Here is a 19280-nt window from a genome sequence, read left to right on the forward strand (position 1 = left end):
CCGTTTCCCCTGTTCACTCCACCTGGCTACGCCACTGGAAGGCGCCCCCGAAATTGCTTTGCCCCAGGCCCCCTGAATCCTCGGGGAGGCCCTGCACTCTGCAGTCATATTAGCAAGGGTTATATACACCGTCACACTTGCCAAAGAACACATTATTGCAGGGACAACTGTTTTCCCCTTAGCACAAGACTAGGACTAATTTTTTACTTGGATATGTACGGTACATAGAGCATCACGTATTGTCCCTGGTGTATTGAACTACAGGAGAAGCACAAGATGCTGTTTGCAATGATGTTTATCTTTGAAAATACTTAAGGATGTTTCAGGATGCTAAATCAAATGTGTTTAGATTGTAGAAGATAGGAGTATACACTAGAAAATATGAAGTAGGGAAAAGTAGATTTTTCCTTGGATTTCTTTGTTTTAGCAAGTAATGCCTTACTGTGTAAAATTTACTGAACTAGCTGGGAAAGTAATGTTTGTTATTTTTATTGGTTTTCTCACAGATTCTTACATGGATCAGAAAATGCAGAGGATTTGAGATTCTGTCTTTGAACACAAATTTGAGAACATACTTGGCTTCCGACTTGTGTTCTTGTGTATCTGAAAAAGGCAACCATAGACAATCGTGTGGAACAAAAACTGCAGAGTCCAATTGCTTGCCAGTAGAGTCAGCATACCAAACACGCATATAAAGGACACGCAGGATTTTGAAAATGCTGCACATCCTGTAACAATCTTCTCGCCACAGATATTATTGATGATTTGTACTTGAAAGGCCAAAGTGACTAATTTCAGTCTAACTTTTAAGTTCTCTGCCGAAGCAGATTATGGTTGTCTCTCTTCTTACCCAAATGGAAACTGATGCATTCTAAATCAACATTATCTGAAACGTTTTCATGAGGATCACCATATTTTTGAGTGGAAGTGTTTTAATCTTCTCTTAGGCTGAAGAAGAGTAAATGGCAAGCAGTCTAGCAGTGTGACCTTATTCACTGAATTCACACCCAGTCCTCGGTACATTCTTCACCTTCAAGAACAGGAAATGAAAACTACTTCCACGTAGGAAAACTGTATTTCAAAGTTTTTTTTTTAACTAAACCTTTGTCAGAATGCTGTCCAAAGAGTAAAACCAAGGCAGGTGACTAATTTATATTGATTGAGCTATAGAATTGTTGAAATCTGTATGCTGTATTGCTATTTAAGTGTACTAAAATTTCTCTGTTTTACAGCTTGTGGTTAAAAAATGCAGCAAAGCATAATCTTGCAGCTATGCAATTTTTTTTAATGGGAGAATTTACCAATTTTAAGTGCTGCCAGTTAAGGTAATTTGTTTAACGGGTATTTTTTTTAAATGTTTCAGGTAATTATTTTATTGTACTACTTTCATCTCCAGGCTGCCTCTTTAGGTTTAGGGGAATAACTGCGAAAATGGGCACGGTGAAGTTTCCTAGGCATTAGAGTAATGATATTACATGGGGGAGGGATTTGCATTAACTTTTGAAACACTTTTATACGTAATTTTTTTAATTGAAATTTTCTTGATAGCAGAGCCATAGTAATTTGCACCTAACATCACTTATCTGTTTATATGGACATTAGCATTGGCAGTATTTTTAACATGCACCTGCATTTGTTTAATTTATTACTATATTGCTATATTTGTCTTACCAGGGCTTATCAAACATGGGATATCCATAGGGGGAAACAGCAAACAAAATGTGGATAAATATTAGTTCCTATAAAACATCATAATTAAAAAACAAAACAAAATGGAACAGATATCATGACTGAGAAGGAAAACATTACTTTATTTCAAGGACAGATATGTAGCAGCTTCTGAATTTTCACATTATAGGGACAGATTATGAATAGTTATTAGTGACTGCAATTTTTAGTTAAGTTTCAACAGCAAAAATAAATTACACAACACCTTTTTCTTAAGTGTCTAAGTATTGTTTTGTGTGTTCAGTTTGGCTTGCATTGTATTCTTAAGTCTATATTTTTCTCCTCTGTTGCTGCTGTTTCATATTAAAAAGGGCAAGTAAAGGAGCAACTGCTGCAACCCAGAAGAATTAGTGCACTGCACACTATAAGAATCCCCCATTTTGCTTGTCAAATGTCTTTAGTCTAGAAAACCTTTTCCCTTAAACTTTATGCTGTGAAATGCCTTTTGCTATGCTGCAAATCTGACGCAATCAAAACTGGTTAATGCTGACAACTGACAGTACAGTACAGTTCCATGGGCCTTTTTTCCTTGCATAATCATTCTCAATTGAATCTATAGTTATAGGTCCCAATCATACTCTCTTTGACTTCAGTGGGAGCAGGATCAGACTCTGGCGTGTTTTAAACTGTGAAGTCACATCAAACAAGCTCTCCTGACAAATGTATGACAGTAGTTTCCAGTATAGGTTCTGTTGTTGCAGGGAATTGTTTTGCTTCCTTGTATTAAGGAGAAAAAGTTACAGCAGCTGTAATATTTTACTAGGGACCTTGTTACCTAGAGGCTTACTTTCCTGGTATTTTGAATCACATCTTCTGAAAGTAAGTTTTTTTGCGTTTATATTGACTTAACATTTGTTGTTGGCTTCGTGCCATACAATGTCAGTGCACAATACACTTTAGTGCTCATCATCCTCCATCCACAACGAACTATGGGCTCAACTGCTGGAGCAGAAATTCCTCTGTAATTTACAATGAAAGTTTGGCGTGTTTTGGTGTCCTGTGCTTCAAGGTTGTAGGTAGTCTTTGGTTTAGGGATTAAGTCGATCAGTATTTAAACATGAATCTGTTTACCATTTACGCGTGATTTCAGTAGTTCACTCTTTCAATTCATCTGCTGCTTTTTCAAAACCTGAATCTTTTAGATTTAAATGAATAAGTAAACGGTTGAAAGGACAAACTTCCCAGCATTTATATCACTGTCAGAAGTTTAAGGCCAACGTCCATGCTGTAGTTGAAACATGCCAGCAGCTGTCACTTTTATATATGGTGGTTGCTTGCAGGTTTGCCCCCCGGCCATTGGAGAGAGTGGATTTTTTTGGTCTGTTTGAGGTTGTTAGGATGGCTTCAGTCCTGGGGCCTAATCCTATATTCCTGGTTCATCCAAAACACCTTCTGAAGTCAATGGAAGTTTTGGCTGAGCCAAGGAAAGAAGGGTTAGATCCTTAATATGGACAAAGCTTGGAACAATATGGAAAGATTAAACAAAAGCTTGTATTCAGAACTCCTTGTGGAAGTTCATATATGTAAGCTTTCATCTCAAACTATTTTGTCAATATTATGAAAAAAATTTGTGTACACATAACTACATAATTAAACCTACCCTCATTTTAAAAATATCCCCTCTCCAAGGTCTTGGACCACTGTGCTTCAATAGGGGAAAAAGTGTTCACTCTTTGAGTAGAGGAAGACCACACTTCCCACACATTAGAAGCCAATAGGTTATGATAAAATTTAGGTGTGCCACATTTTCTGCTTGTAAATATATAGATTACCAATTTATATTGCTTCAGTTTTTCTTTCATCTGACCTATATCTTGCCCAAGTATGTAAGAGTGAACTAATTCCCATACTCAGGTTTGCCATATACATACTGCTTACCGGAAAGAGAAGAAAAGACATGAAATGTGAAGTTTTTCAAAACCTCATTATATAACAAATGTCTCAAGTAAAAGCTCTGTTTAAAGGTGATAGGGAGTGGTTATGATTTGGGTTTTATATGATCATCCCATATGGTATCAGAGAGCCATGCTGCTAACAGTTACAGGACTGTGATTATCCTGTCTTTTGTATCTTTAATGCATCTGTTATCACTTACGTTTTAAAAAGTGAGCTAGTTTTCCCTGTGCATGTACTCTAGACATTGATTTGAGTGGAATGTAAAAGGAAAGATGGTGAGCCTACTTCAGATTTGCAGTATTTTATTTTGGGGAAAAATGAGTTTAAATAGATTATAAATTAGAGCGTCTCCCAATTCTAGTGTGCAAGGGGAAGTGTACTGCAGTATTTCTAAATGGGGCATTTGAAGGTAACCCACAATGGTGAGAGTGAATTCTTTGTGATCTTTTTTGCTTCTTTATGATGTAAAGGGGGCTTTATGATTTAAAAAAACAAACTCCCCTGAAAGATTACTGGTATCTTGGATTGAGTTCCATTTTTGCTATAGGATTTGAGAGCTAGTAAGATTATGACCTCACAAAAGACTAAAACCTAAGCAATTGTGGGGAAAAAGAATTCTGCGTCCAAACTTTTGAAACTTCATTTTGGTTATAATATCTAACTCCTCCTGACAAAAACTTGGGAGAAAAGCTTTCTTGCTGGAAGATTGAGCATGACTACTCTTTTATTTGAGGGCTTAAGACGTTCCCTCTTCAATCTTCCAGAGGAAAAAGTTAAAACATAATATCCTTGATATCTCTAAGGAAACAGGGACAAACAATATTTTTTAAAATGCAGTTGCTTTTAGTTCCTTTCCAAGTCTCTGTGAATCTGAGCTGCTTTATCACATGGAATAGAATGATTCCACTTAGATTCAGTGTAGCTGTTCGTATTTGCTAATTCTGTGGTAGAGAGGGAGGTTTCTGACCAAATACAGAAATGCTAACATGAAGATTCCCAATTTATCCATGCCAATGGGTAATCTCAGCTCTGATTTGACCAGGGCAAAATTTTGCTGTTCATGCTTCGGTCCCTCAAACTTTATGCATAAGCTTCAAAACTTTCTTCTTTTCTTCCTCCTCCTACCCCAACATGCTATATGATTTTTAGGAATTTATTCTACCCCTCTTCTTTGGACAAAGCTCCCATTGATGTCAGTTAGAAATATATTACATCATCTCATTGGAAGAGGAACGGTTGTCAGAACTCTTGTTTCAACCACTTCTAAAGTGCTTTTGTCAGTGGGTGCAGCTTGCATCAGTTAAGTTTTTGCCATCTGAAATGGCCTGAGTTAGGAGATTCTGAACAAAACAGTGGCCACGCTTTCTTTATGAGGTATGAAATTTCTCAAGAACTGAGGAATTCTTTAAGAACTGGCACTGTGCTCTATTGCACATGTTGAATAGAGAAGTGCATTGCTCACTTCTAAAATTAGCTTTGTCATGACAGACATTCAAGATGTTTTCCCTGTTGGAATGGAGGACCCTGACTGTGCTTTAGGTGTACATTTGTCTGGTTTTTGGTTGTGCTTCTGAAATTGAAACTGAGGTTTTGAAATCCTTGTTCCAGAAATTTCTCAGGCCACTGTATAGTGTTCTAAAGACTACAGGCTAACTTACTTTCCTAAAGGGTATGTTGGAGTCACCGACTGAATAAATTGTAAACTGACTTAATGAGAGGCATTACTAATTAATGGAAGATTTTCTCCGATAAATAACTATAGCATATTTGCATTTTCAGGAGATTGGACTTGATTGGCTTGTATGCCTTTGCTGGCTCTGGCATCGATGATCCTTTCCCTAAAGAGTTGCCAATGTACAGTAGCTACCGTGCCTACTGCCTATCTGTTTGCTACTTGCTCATCTCCTTGTGTCAGCTCCTAATTAACATGTTTGTATGAGACTTTTGCCCTGGGGTCTGCTTTGACAAAGGTTTTCAATGATAAGATTGAGTAGACTCTGGCAGAGTTTCAAATGTCAGTAAATCTGTCCGCCCGCCAGTAAATAGTTCTTGTTTCCTCAGAAGCTCTCCTTTTTTCTTTTTTTTTAAACCCTTATTTTGTTATATGGGAAAGTATTTGAATGGTAAATATAGGTGGTCACAAGCTCCCAAGGGTTATGATAATTAATGGGAACATCCAGGTGTATGGCCGTGTATATAAGGGGTTCTGTTAAAATACATGTCAAAATAAAGCTGAAGTGTTGATCGTTGTATAGCAGATAACACTCATCTCGCTGACTTTGCCAAACTGTTGCACTTGAGGAGCTGGGGGCAGCTCAGTTATTGATGGGATGTTTTAATGAATGTCTTAATTCAAAAACTTCAACCTATTTTAACAAGTGGTGATTCAGCCTGGAACCTTTCCACTTGCCTGAGAAACTCTCATACTCTCTTCTTACCATTAAGTAGCAATCTGATGGTAGAAGATGAAGTGTAGCCACCGGTTCACATACCTGTTTCCACAAAATTAAGTGTCCACAAAGTGCTAGATGGAACTCTGTAATAGTTTATGAATGCTACAATTATTTGTAATGGTAATGGACAAGGAGTCTTCCTTCATTACCCTGAGCATAAGTAAGAATGTAATTTGCAATGTAAAACATGTTTGTAAATTTTGTAATTGAGCAGTATGATTGGAAGATGACTTGTGTTGAGGTACATTTTTTGATGGTCTGTCAATATGTAATCATGAATTAAATATTTTTTTATTGATTTAGGTTAAATGTTTAACATTCCATTTATGTAAAATATGTACAAATATATGTAATAAATCTTTTGAAGCCACAGTTTCTGTCACGATTCCAGGTGACTTTAATATTGATAGAATAATGCTGTAGATGGGGCAGAGTTGTTGTCTCCATGTTCTATTAAATACTATGGAACCCCCATAAATACAGGAGAAGCAGTCATCGTTGAGGCGGCTATAGCCTTACGGGTAGGAATTCAGACGTATCGTGCAAGCTTCTGGCTCCTGATATGGCCCCTTTGGATCCTGCACTACAAAGAGGATGTAAAGCCAGCATAACTTGCCAGCTGAAGGTTCCCCTGGCCGCATAGAACTGAGGTAGCTGACGCTATGCCGCTTCTAGTGTCGTGTGTGGGGCTGGAGGAAGAACATGACTGGAGTGTTGTATTCTCTGGTAATCCCTGGATGGCGTAACTGCTCTTTGGGATTAATACAAATTGGAGAAGCCCTAAGACCCACTGTCCAGCCTCAGAATAATGGAGGTGAGAGGAGGATGGGGGTGGTAAAAGTGGCGAAAGCCTCCTTTATGTATCTCTTGTCTCAGCTAGACCAGAGGGTGAAGCATGATGTGTTAGTACATGGTCATTTAATGCAAACTTTTGTGCTACAACTCATCTGTTTCCCTTAACATTTAATGCTTCATTGATATATCCACAGTTCAGTTGTGAGTGGTTTCCTTATTCCCCCAGATGATCGTCAGTGCTCCACATCTACCTCTGACCAGCAGGCAGAATGCTAATGGGAAAGCTTCCCTGGAGACACGTTTGCTGCTAAAGAAGCTGATCTCCAGACAGTGCTGCAGAAGAAGCAGATGCTGGCAAAACAGCATACAAATGAGTTCTCTGGTGAGGGTAGAGCAATTTGTACAGGTAAGTGGCTTCTGCAAATTTAATCCCTTGTTAGAAGAGGGCAGATAAAAGAGCAGGCGACTTATCTGGGCTGTGCTCTGTGAGGTAGTGATGGAAAGACTAACAATGCCATTAGGGCTATCATACCAGCACTTCCCGTCTGCAGTAACGTTGACCACATGCTGGCTATACGGATGGAGGCGCTGTTGCATGTGCACCATTGGGAACATTTAGGTGCATGGTCATGTGGTGGGGTGATACGAGCATGCTAGGGAGATCAAAAAGTGATTGGCACACCAAATTTCACTAGCATAGACAGTGGCTTATGGCCAACTCCTCATACTCCGTGCAAAATCATAATAAAGGGGCCTTTTGCAGGGGAACTATAGCAGGTTTGAGGAGGGAACAAAATCCTTTTTTTCCCCCATTCACTCCCAAACTGCCAGCAGGACATGAGACTCCCATGCTGTTCTCCTGGTGATCAGTTTTGGCCATTTCTATGTAGACATTTCTCTACAGCCTATATCCTGATCCACTCCCAAACCAGCACCCAGGCTGTTGAAGCCCAGCCAGTCAGTGAAATATGACCGTTTATGACCGCTAAGATTATTTCTGGGGGAGTCCATAGAGTTTAATGCATGAATTATTCACACTCATGTCTTCACCAACAGAGAGTTGGCTATAATTACAATGAAATGTGCCCAAATTTTCTGCTACTGTGATTTTTTTTCCTGATTGGCTTTTGCTAAGCCTTAGTTCCCTCGTTGTCCTTAGTGCTTGTGCTCTTCTCTCCCCACCCCGCCCCCTCCATTCTGGACACATGAAAAGAGGGCTTTATTGTGGAAGCAGTTGATAATTAGTCAGGATAACCATGTCTGCTTAGCAACAGGAATTCTGCTGGAAATTATTCCAGTCCAGCAGGTACAGGAAGTTCATGTGTTGCATTTAAATTGGTGGCATCTGTTGGTTTCATACTCTGCCTGACTACGGATCACTAGAACACATCAGCTCTGCCTTCAATTAGTAGAGCTGTGCTTCATTGGGCTTGGCACTTAATCTACCGTAGATGCCTGTACCAGAATGTTAATCAGGTGCTCGAGGGATTACAGTGCATGAAGGGGCTTTTTTGTGGGGCTATTGGCATGAAATGTTAGTGCTGCATGGTCTACAGCTGGTCCCAAAGTTCAGGTGCGGTAAAACTTGTCTGCCTTGATGTGAGGCTTGAGCTACGTTTTGGCCTATGTGTTTGCCATACATGTGTGTTATGGATGAGAGAGGGAGAACCTAATAAGAGCTAAAATTACTTACCAGCTGGAAGGGAAGGAGTAGCCTGCAGCAGTCCATGTCAAATGGCCACCTTAGGGAGGCAACTGCATTCCTCTCCTAGATTTAAAGGACCAGAAGAGAGCTGGAAAAGGCTCTTTAAAGGACAGGTTTCAGAATAGCAGCCGTGTTAGTCTGTATTCGCAAAAAGAATAGGAGTACACCACCTCTTCCCCCCCCCCCCGCTCTCCTGCTGGTAAAAGCTCATCTTAAGTGATCACTCTCCTTACAGTGTGTATGATAACACCCATTTTTTCATGTTCTGTGTGTATATAAATCTCCTCACTGTATTTTCCACTGAATGCATCCGATGAAGTGAGCTGTAGCTCACGAAAGCTTATGCTCAAATAACTTGGTTAGTCTCTAAGGTGCCACTAGTACTCCTTTTCTCTTTAAAGGAGTTCAGTGGTGACCAGGCAGGCCCAGAGAAGGAAGAGGAAGGATTATCTAGTGGAAGGCTCTGACTCGGGAGACCCTGTTCTGTGTATCTGTGTCTCAGTTCCCTTTTTCTGTAACCTTGGACAAATCACTGAGCCTCTCTGGTCTCTGCTTTCCATCTGTAAAATGGTGGTCATAGCACTCCCCTTGCTCCCAGGTTATTGTGAGGATCATAGATCATAGAATATCAGGGTTGGAAGGGACCTCAGGAGGTCATCTAGTCCAACCCCCAGCTCAAAGCAGGACCAATCCCCAATTTTTGCCCCAGATCCCAAATGGCCCCCTCAAGGATTGAACTCACAACCCTGGGTTTAGCAGGCCAATACTCAAACCACTGAGCTATGCCTCCCAATGAAGGACATTGGGACTGTCCCCTTGTCCCTTAAATAATTAAACCAAGCAAGAGACGGGCACAAATTTCTCTGTGGATGCTCCCCATTCCACTATAAGCACGGCAGAAATCATTGCTACCCATAGAGTTGCCTCTAGGATTTAGGAAGCTCTAGTCAAATGGACCAAGTATCTCACTGCTTTTGAAGGCCTATTCTCTTGGCTGTTCCAGATGAAATCTGCATCTCCAGATAAGCCTTGTGACAGCCCTGGAGAAATATGTTTCATTTTCAGGCTGTGCTTATTGGATTTCCTTAATATGATGGTGTTTCAAGAGGCACACACTGACCCTGCTGCTGTTGCTCTGACATCTGCTCTGCTCCTCACAAGAGGGATGAGGGAAAGTCAGGAGAACTCAACAAAGTCATAGGACATGCTTGACATTTACTGTCAAAGCAGAATTACAGCAGCTATGCATCTGGCTTCATGCAATCTTGTAAAGTGTCGCTATTGGTATGGGCATTTATCTTGCTCCAGAGCTGGGCGAGTCTGTAGCAAAATGATTTGTGATGTTGCTCGCTGAGGCTTTTCCATTCCATTCACATACACTATCTCACTACTAGCCAAATGTGAAATAGCAAGAAGCCTGTCAAACACCATCCCTTCCTTCTCGAAATAGAGTTCTCCAGCTGTCACGTAATAAAGCCTCCATTTTTGGAGTGGGATGAGATCGGGTGCGGGGGAGGGGCTGTTAGCAGAGCGGGCTTGCCATAAATAAGTAATTGTATAAAACCCTCTAAAGGCAGCAAGATAAATGAGATTTGACTGGATTCAGTCTCTTGCTGCCACTGATTTCAGTGGGAATGGCAGGCACTCAGTGCCTCAGGCTTTGGCCCATTATTTAAGTGATGTTTGGTGTCAGGCTTCTGTGTAGCTTTCCTTCCCCCGTTACAGATCTGTCCGTTTGAATGTGTCCAAAATTGACAAATCACTTCCCTGAGCATTGTCAGTGTTGTTCCTGTTCAGATGTCACATTTTCACAAAGAACGAGGCAGAGAGAAACCTAACCAGCCTCCCAGGAGAGCCTATGCTAAATTGCTCCACCTCTGACTTCCCCCTACTTAGGTTGGCAGCCAGCAAACCCACACCTGTGTTTGAAAACCAAGGACTTGCTCTGACTCACCCTGGCAGAGAGAAAACACAGCATGTCAAAGAGAGATGGGGCGCACTCTTGGGCTTTATTTAAGCAGAGATGGTCTCAGCCATATTACCCAGGGTTGTGTTTATAATGGACTAAGCAGCGCACGCCTACTGCCCTAAGCAGCGCATGCCTACTGCCCTCTAGTGATCTGACAGTGTCCCCGTATCCCATGTCAGCAGGCTCAACTTGAATTTTTGTTCTGTATTCGAAAGATAACTGACATAGCTGGGGAATAGGGACCATAGCCGTGAAAGGACCAGGGACTGGTATCCCAGATATCCTAGCCAATGTCCTGGGACAATGTGGCAGCAGGAAGCATCTTATCTAAACTGAGCTGCTGTGCTCAGCTCCTTTCCCTGCCCTGGAGCTGTTGCTCCTCCGAGCAAACAGCCCCTCCCCACTGCAGCAGCTTCTTAGCTCAGGGGTTTTCAACCTTTTTTCATTTGCAGGCCCCTAAAAAATTTCAAATGGAGAAGTGGCCCCCTCTGGAAATCTTAGTATGCATACCTCAGGGGGTCCATGGACCACACATTGAAAACCATTGTCTTTGCTCTTCCCAGCAAGGGAGTGCTGGAGCTGTTTCTGAGAGCTGACTGGCAGACGGAGACCAGGGGAGGGAACCTCTGAGCTACTGCTGGGGGAGAAACCTGTATACAGAGGTCAGTGGAAGGGGCAGGCTAGGAGCAGAAAGTAGCCACATGGGGAAGCCCCATGAGGGGCCAGTTCTCAGGACCCGAGCCTATGTGGAAAACTGTCCTTAGAATACATTTTCTGATATTGGTAACTATATAAGGGAGGAAAGCAACTCTAACCCCCTGTATCTGGCACAATAACAAAGAAATCTTAAAGAATGAATAGGAAGATAAAGCCCAAGCCCTGAAGATCTTAAAATCTAGGTTAAGGCAAAGAACAGCAAGCGGAGGTGACAACACTGGTTGAAAAAGGTGGAAAGAAGGAACCACCCCCAGAATTTTCCCCTCTGTTTTGATCTGTATCTTGATCTTCTGTTTGTAATCCTGACCAGTACATCTAGCATTTATTTTTGTAATGTAGAGACAGTGCCCGTTTCAGTGAATACGGGCACACAACACGAAAGAGAAACATCTGAAAATTACAGCCTATGGTGCCTGAAGTTATCAAAGGAAAACTCTCAACAGTGCCACTCCTCCCCCCTCCCCAACACCTAAACCCTACCAAAAAGGAGATGAATTAAAATATTTTAAAAATAATCAAAACCACAGCCCCTACGCCAAGCAGAGTTTTGACTCTAGAAAGGAGACATGCCAGAGCCTCCATGAAGAGCATTAGCGACTTCACTATTGCAATTAATTTTCTGTGGAAGGCGCTCAGATACTGCAGTGATGGTCAGCAGTATAACTGCCTAAGACAGAAACCAAACCCATCTGCTCAGAAAAAGGCCTGTATAACTAGACCTTGCAGCATCCCCAGGAGCAAACTCTGTCAGACTAAAAGAGGAGCAAATTCCCAGGAAGTGAGAGGTGACTGATTGAAACCCATGCACCCCTCCAGTGCTGTTTGCAGAGGGTCTCCTATTACTGCATTTGTCTGGCTTTCTTCCATGTGTGAAAAGAAAAGGAGTACTTTTGGCACCTTAGAGACTAACCAATTTATTTGAGCATATGCTTTCGTGAGCTACAGCTCACTTCATCGGATGCATACTGTGGAAAATACAGAAAATGTTTTTATACACACAAACCATGAAAAAATGGGTGTTTATCACTACAAAAGGTTTTCTCTCCCTCCATCCCACTCTCCTGCTGGTAATAGCTTATCTAAAGTGATCACTCTCCTTACAATGTGTGTGATAGTCAAGGTGGGCCATTTCCAGCACAAATCCAGGGTTTAACAAGAAGAGCAGGAGAGTGGGGTGGGTGGAGAGAAAACCTTTTGTAGTGATAAATACCCATTTTTTCATGGTTTGTGTGTATAAAAACATCTGTATTTTCCACCGTATGCATCTGATGAAGTGAGAATAATTGGCAGCCTCTGCAGAAAAGTCATGGGCTGAATAAGCATTGGAGATGCCGTGAGAGCTGGTACCCTGCTATTTGCGTGTGAATACTTTAAGAGCAGGCTACATGTAAGCTGACCTTGCTGACTCTCTCTCTCTCTCTAACTCTATGTAGGGATCATTCAGAAAGCAGCACCCCACAGTGTGCAGGCTCTAGAGGTGCTGGCGATGCTGCAGTGAGAGCAGAAGCATGGTCATGCATGCCCTGAGAGGCTGTGGACAGGAAGGTGGAAGAAACAAGTCAGAAAAGAAGAGCTAACAGACCCTGGGGACTAATGAATTAGAGCAATAAAGCTGCTTCTCTGTGAGTAACTCTGAAGTTCCCTCTTCTGAGTCAGTCAACTTCTCTTTCCGTCTTTCCCACCCTAACGTGCTGAACTACACCTACCCAGCCTATTGTTACTGACTGGACGCAGTCTGTTGGGAAGCTTGTGTAGACCCATCTGGCACTAGCCCAGGTTCTTAGCCAATACCAGATGACCATCGTTTGGCACCACATTTGGATGCTCTGCTAGCAGATAACAGAAGTGGCTCCTGGCCCTTCTCTGTAGTGACACTTGAATTAATTCCCTTCAGTTCCCCAAAAGGGAAGTTGCTGAGCTGGAATTGACCATGCAAAGATACCTCAGCTTTGTTTTTCAGGTGATGAACTTGTGTAACTGTCCATTAGTGCTAAGGGGGCTTCCAGAACTCCGCACTGAGTTCTTAAGGAAAATGTTGAATGTAGCCTTTCCCTCCACCCCCCGCTTGCTGTGATCAGTATAAACCTTTTGTGTCCTGATCCAAAAGGTACTGAGCAGCCACAGCCTCCACTGCCTTCCTTTAACTTTGCGGGTACTCATCCTGTCTCAGGCCACTAACATCTGGGGTGGGTGAATGATGCTGCAGCTAGTCATGGTGACTGAGGTCCTTCATTTAGCCACCAATGAGGTACAGCACAGGTGGCAGCAGGGTAAGCAGCCCCTACTGCCTGGCTAATATGCACAACTCTGCTCTGCAGGGACCCTCCATAGGACAGAGAGGAGGGTTTGGTTGCTATGCCCTATTCAGTTCTTGATCTCAGCTGAGACTGTAAACTGTGGGGCTTTGTGATCAAATACTTGGCCACTAGGCACTGGACTGAGATTCTTCAGATTTAAGGCCAGAAAGGACCATCATGATCATCTAATCTGACCTCTTGAACATTGTAGGCCACAGAACCTCACCCACCCACTCCTGTACTAGACCCCTAACCTCTGGCTGAGTTACTGAAGTCCTCAAATCATGATTTAAAGGCTTCAAGTCAAGAGTGACTTGAATGTATGTTTTGTTGTTACTTCCTGCAGTTACTTCCCGTTTGTTACTATCCCCTTTCCAGGCTTCTGCAGCCTCAGTGCCTTTGGCCTGGGTGTGCTCAGTTATAAGTCCTTGGCTGTTGTCTATGGCACAAGGTTTTATGACAGGCAGGGGCTGCTAAGAGTGTCGGAGTCTAGCTCAGGTAGCCAAGGTGATAAAAAGAAACTTACATGGGACAGAAATGGGCTCTCCTGCTTTTAGCATTCTGTAAAATTCATGGGTTTAGTTCTGGCAATGATTCTGTGCTGCTCCTGTGTAAAATGGCAGAAGGATGCATACAATAACTTTATAGGGGCATTACTAGGAACAGAATCAAACTGTTAAAGATCCACATCAGTTTCACTCATGCTAGAGAAGTGGTGTGTCCTGGAGCACAGGGGCAATGCTCTGCGCATAATATATACTGGCTTTTAGAGCAACAGGAGACTCCTGGGGGCTTCTTACCCCTTGCATTGTCCTTCTAGTAGCAACTATCAACATGAAGGAGAGTGTTTACCGGACACTATAAGGCCTGATCAGTGCTGCTGTTCACACATCCTGACTGTATATTAAGAAACAACTGTTAAATGCTTCTTTAAAAACAGTTTCTGGTTGATACTTATGTCAGCTTGTTCATGGCATTAAAACATCTTTTAAACGTTGGCTCCGAACACAAGCTTAGGAGTGAAAGTGCAGAAGTGTGTGACTGAGTTGAACTGGGTTGTTCCAAAGGCCAGTGCGTTAGTCTTTGTACAAAGCTGGGACATGTGTGTGTCTAACAAACCTACTAGGCCTGTGCCAGCCAAGTACAAATGACACTTTCCTGAGCCAGAGGGGAGTTCACCTAGGGAATGAAGGGGAGCACAGAGCGATTGCTAGGGTCATCTCATGACCAGGACTCCTAACAGTGCAGTCTGAGCTGCTCTGACCATGCCCCCTGCCTGGCTAGTATTGCCCCCACATTGGCCAGCTGTAGGACCCCTCCAGGAGAGCTGACTGTGCACTCACTGAGCAGTTGTAACTGCTCTTCCCACCAGATGAAGAATTTTCATTAATGGCATTCTGTAGTCTGAGCTATGCTGTCACATCCAGGGCTGAATCTACCCAGTGTCTGCCTGACAGGACTGAAATAAACCCCAGTGAATCACAGGAGCAGGCTAGAGAAGCTCTTAGAAAGCTGTTTATTAACAAGGGGTGAAAAAATACATGGTTCTGTAAAAAGGACTTTAAGTAAATTATTAATTCCAAGTTTAAAAATATGTATTTAATTACAATCTAAGGGCTTTCTCGGAGACCTGAATTCTGGTAACAAGGTCCCCTTTGTAGGTGGTCAAGCTATAGCTTGGGAGCTCACTGCAAATAGCCCATTAAGTTTATGAAGAAAAATGTGAAGCCCAAAACTCTGTGGTGGGAAATTCAAGCTTCTCCACACATGGCAGCCGTGTTTTCCCCAAGCTGAAGCTATGAAGTAATGTGGGCAATAAATCGCTGTCACGGCCCCACTTGGAGCAGAAATCGGCTACGGCTTCAGTAACAACACCACTACAGCCAAGGCGCAGTCTTCTGAGCTCTCTGTACGTGGATCCTCCTTTGATGCTAAGGGTTGGTTGGACAGGAGTGTTTAATAGGCCCACAGTCTACAGCACATGGTTTCTTAACACAAGGCCTGTTCCTATCGAATGCAGTGCTTGCTTCCCTGAGCAGTTCAGTGAACGCTATGCCCCACAGTAAGTGCATGCAGCATTGGACCCATGCTTTGCAACAGGTATGCACGTAACAGAGTTTGCACCAGGATCAGTGCCAAACCCTCTTCTAAACCGTAGTGCAGAAGAAGCTGAAGGGAAAAGCCCCAAATGAGCATATTAAATTCATGGACTTTTTGTATTTTCACATCAGTGACTTGGAATAATGAAAATGCATTTTTCCCTCTTATGCTCTAGGGTTTAATTCTACTATCAATACCTCCCGGGACGTGCTGAGCACAGTAGGAACAAAGGGGACTCTCTACCTCTCAGGATCATGCCCTTTTTTTTGGTGGCGGTTGTATCTGCGAGGGACTGGGAAGACTTTAGTATGACGTAGGCTATGTCTACACTGCACACCTTACAGTGGTACAGCTGTGCCACTGTAGTTGCTCTTTGTCGCCAGGAGAGCACGCTCCTAACGCCAAAATAAAACCACCTCAAATGAGGGGCGGTAACTTCGTCAGCGGGAGAGTCTTCTGCTAACAAAGCGGTGTCCACATGGGCACTTTTTGTTGCTAAAACTTTTGTCGTTCAGGGAGGTGTTTTTTCACTTCCCCTGAGTGACAAAAGTTTTAACAATGAAAGTGTAGTGTGGACATAGCCTAAGAGAAAAGTGTGGGTTTTTTCTAAAAATAGCCTATAACACGGTTTTAAATATTTTGTGTTGGCAGATGTTTTTACAGCTTAAAATATACTGCATGTCTGACTCTGCACCTCTTTGCTTCAGTAAACAAGTGGCCCAGATGCATCAATCATTCCAGTTAGCTGATTTTTCTAGGAAGACATGGAAGTGTCATCACCTCACCGCAGTGGGAGCAGAGCCACATCACTGACGTAACAGCCAGTGAGAAAAGCCCACTGAAAATAGTAAACACTAATATTTTTCTTTACAGTGTTTGAAAGTGTGTTTTGGAGAAAAAAGGAATAAATGGGGGTGGGAACCAGGAGGGTGCTGCTACCAAAAAGAGGTAGGGGTGGATTTAAAATAGAAAGAAAACCCTTTAACTATTTTAACTTTGTGGAGATCTAAGATTGTTTTTACTAGAATTTATACCGTACCTTCCTTCCTTCCTCCCACCTGGGTCGGTGGGCAAGTTAGTAAATAGAGAATCAAGCACACATACAGGTAGGTGTATTGGTGTATGTGTTTGTTTTTTTAATCTAGTGAATGAAAATTTATTTAACTAAAGGAAAATTAAGGAACATTGACCAAGCTTTTGCAAAGTGTTTAATACTTTTGGGTGCTTCAAAGCTTGAGATGTATTAAAAAAGGCCTGATTTTCTCAAAGTACTGCGCACCTGCCCTCTGAGAATCAGGCTTCTTTAAGGCAGCTCAGATTGGGCTCCCAAAATCACTAGTTCCTACTGAAAATCATTTTGCTTCTCAACTCTTCGAGCTCAAGATTGTGGCTTGTCATTCCAATCTCCTACTGATGCTTTCAATGGTTCTGTTAATTCAGGTAGGACTGGCATGCAAGTCTTACGTTCGCAAACAGTTTTTAACACTTCCCTGTTGCTGGGAAAGAGATTTCTGCTTAATTCAGTTAGTTCTTCTGTTCTCCTTGCTCTTTGCTGTTGGTGTGTTGCTAGCAGCAGCGTGTCAGATTCCAAGGCCAGACAGAACCATTGTGGTCATCTAGTGCAGTGGTTCTCAACTTTCCTACTGGTGACCCCTTTCGCACAGCAAGCCTCTGAGTGTGACCCCCATATAAATTAAAACACCTGTTTTATATTTCACACTATTATAAATACTGGGGGGAAAGCAGGGTTTGGGGGTTGAGGCTGACGGTTCATGACCCTCCCCCCCCATGTAATAACCTCACAACCCTGTGAGGGGTCACAACCCCCAGTTTGAGAACCCTGATCTAGTCTGACCTCCTGTACAACACAGGCCCTCAAACTTCCCCTAATATAATTCCTTTCAGAAAACCATCCAACCTTGATTTAAAAATCTTCAGTGATGGAGAATCCACCATGCCCTTGTGTAAATGGTCCCAATAGCTGCTAAAAGGTATACATTTTTAATGAGAATTAAGTCCAGTCTAAATTTGTCTAATATCTGAGGCTAGTGGCCAATTCTTCAGGTTTATCTCCAGAATCCCCCAAAACTGAACACTGTAATTACAGGGGGCTGTCTCTATACTGACCACACAACATTCTAACAAAATGGCAGGAGTGCTGCTGGGTATCTGGGGGAAGTTGTGTGAATTAGCTCCAATGTGGAGGAAGGAATATTAAAAATAACGAAAGCCTAAAGTCTAAGATCCTGCTTTTCAGGAGTGCTAAGCTCCCATAGCTCCACTGACAGTTGATGGGAAAATTAGACCCCAGGCACGAGCACAGAAAATGCCCTGCATGGATGGTTTACAGTTCTACTCAGGATCTCCAAATGCTCACAAGCTTTTCCTCGGTCCACTGGGGATGTTGCTGTGAGCTTGTGGCTCTTCCACAAGATCTTGCAGCCTTAATTGTACATATAAATAAGCTATAAAGAGACTTATTTACCTAATACATGGATATAGATGTATCAAAGTATATAGACCTGCTGGGGGGGGGGGTGGGTTTGATTACACTGACAGGGCACTTTAAATCATCCAAGCACTGTACAAACACTTAGTCCTCTAAGGCACTGTCACACTCCGCAAAAGTGTGGAGTAACAACACAGGCACCTTACTGGAGGGGGAAGGGCAGAGTGTTCTGAAAAAGCCAGTTAATCAGACTCCCTTACATGCAGTGACGTCCCCAGTACAGACGGATGCCTTGGTAACCCTGCAGTCTTTAAGTGCTGGAACAATACTTGCAATACTGAGCTTGTCCAAACTGGAAAAAACACACTCAAAAGCAAATAATCCGTTCTTCATCTGCAAAGGCTTTGGCCTCTTCTTGGTTGATCAGGTTCCCATTTAAGCTGGTGGGGGGGAAAAGGAAATGGAAAATGAAGAGTTTGCGCCTGCTATATTTAGCACTTTTTGATAATTTCATGTCTTCTGCTTTTTCAAGCTTTTTGGAGTGGCACTCAGTTTCCTTTGATTCTGTGTGCTACTCGCTTACCAAATATTCATACCTGGGCACAAACCTCCAATGGGTTCTGATTACAGACATGTGGGGCAAGATTTTTCAAAAATTGGTGTCTAAAATTAGTTTAGCTCTAGGTACTCAAGTGGGAGCTGTTGTGTGGCCAGCACATTAAAGTGAATCAGAGCTGGTTGGGTGCTTGGTGCTCCTGAGAGCCCAAGCCTCATTGTAGAGGTAGAAGGCTAAATGTAGGCAGCCAGCATTAGAGGTTTTAGCTTTATGCTAGTCAAGGTGACTTTGCACTTAGAGTAAGACAATCCCATACTGCTTTGAACTGCCCAGGAGGTGAATAGTATGTTTGATTATATTAAGGCCAGTATGAAAAAAGGGATCCAGCTGACTAAGGTTCCCCATGTGCGGGAATCTAGTGTAACCAAATGAACAGAGACTTGTTCACGCTTTTGCCCTCATTATTCCATATCCTCCTGAGCAGGGCAAAATATACTAAGGGCAACCTAATTTGCTGGGATGTTTCTTTTAATAGTGATATTGCTTTAGGTCAACATTTTCAAATGCAGCTGCCTAAAGTTAGGCTCCTGTATATAAATAGCCTGGTTTTCAGAT

The 19280-nt window shown here is 42.5% G+C and overlaps 2 protein-coding genes across 7 annotated transcripts in view; one reads left to right on the forward strand and one right to left on the reverse strand.

Moving 5' to 3' along the window:
• The window catches only part of ZNRF2 (zinc and ring finger 2), an 82418-nt gene extending 80474 nt beyond the window's left edge, over nucleotides 1-1944 (forward strand). The window contains 1 exon segment of the mRNA XM_084618124.1: nucleotides 507-1944. The gene's annotated coding sequence lies outside the window, so the exon portion shown is untranslated.
• A 13133-nt stretch (nucleotides 1945-15077) lies between these two features.
• NOD1 (nucleotide binding oligomerization domain containing 1) overlaps nucleotides 15078-19280 on the reverse strand; it is a 51399-nt gene continuing 47196 nt past the window's right edge. For all 6 annotated transcript variants that reach the window (XM_084618122.1, XM_084618121.1, XM_084618120.1 and 3 more), the window contains one exon: nucleotides 15078-18549. In XM_084618122.1, the coding sequence (XP_084474248.1) occupies nucleotides 18477-18549 (73 nt within the window). In that variant the 3' untranslated portion in view covers nucleotides 15078-18476. The remainder of the gene's footprint in view (nucleotides 18550-19280) is intronic.

Source organism: Lepidochelys olivacea (genome assembly GCF_965140295.1).
Source record: "Lepidochelys olivacea isolate rLepOli2 genome assembly, chromosome: 2".
NCBI classification, from domain to species: domain Eukaryota; kingdom Metazoa; phylum Chordata; order Testudines; family Cheloniidae; genus Lepidochelys; species Lepidochelys olivacea.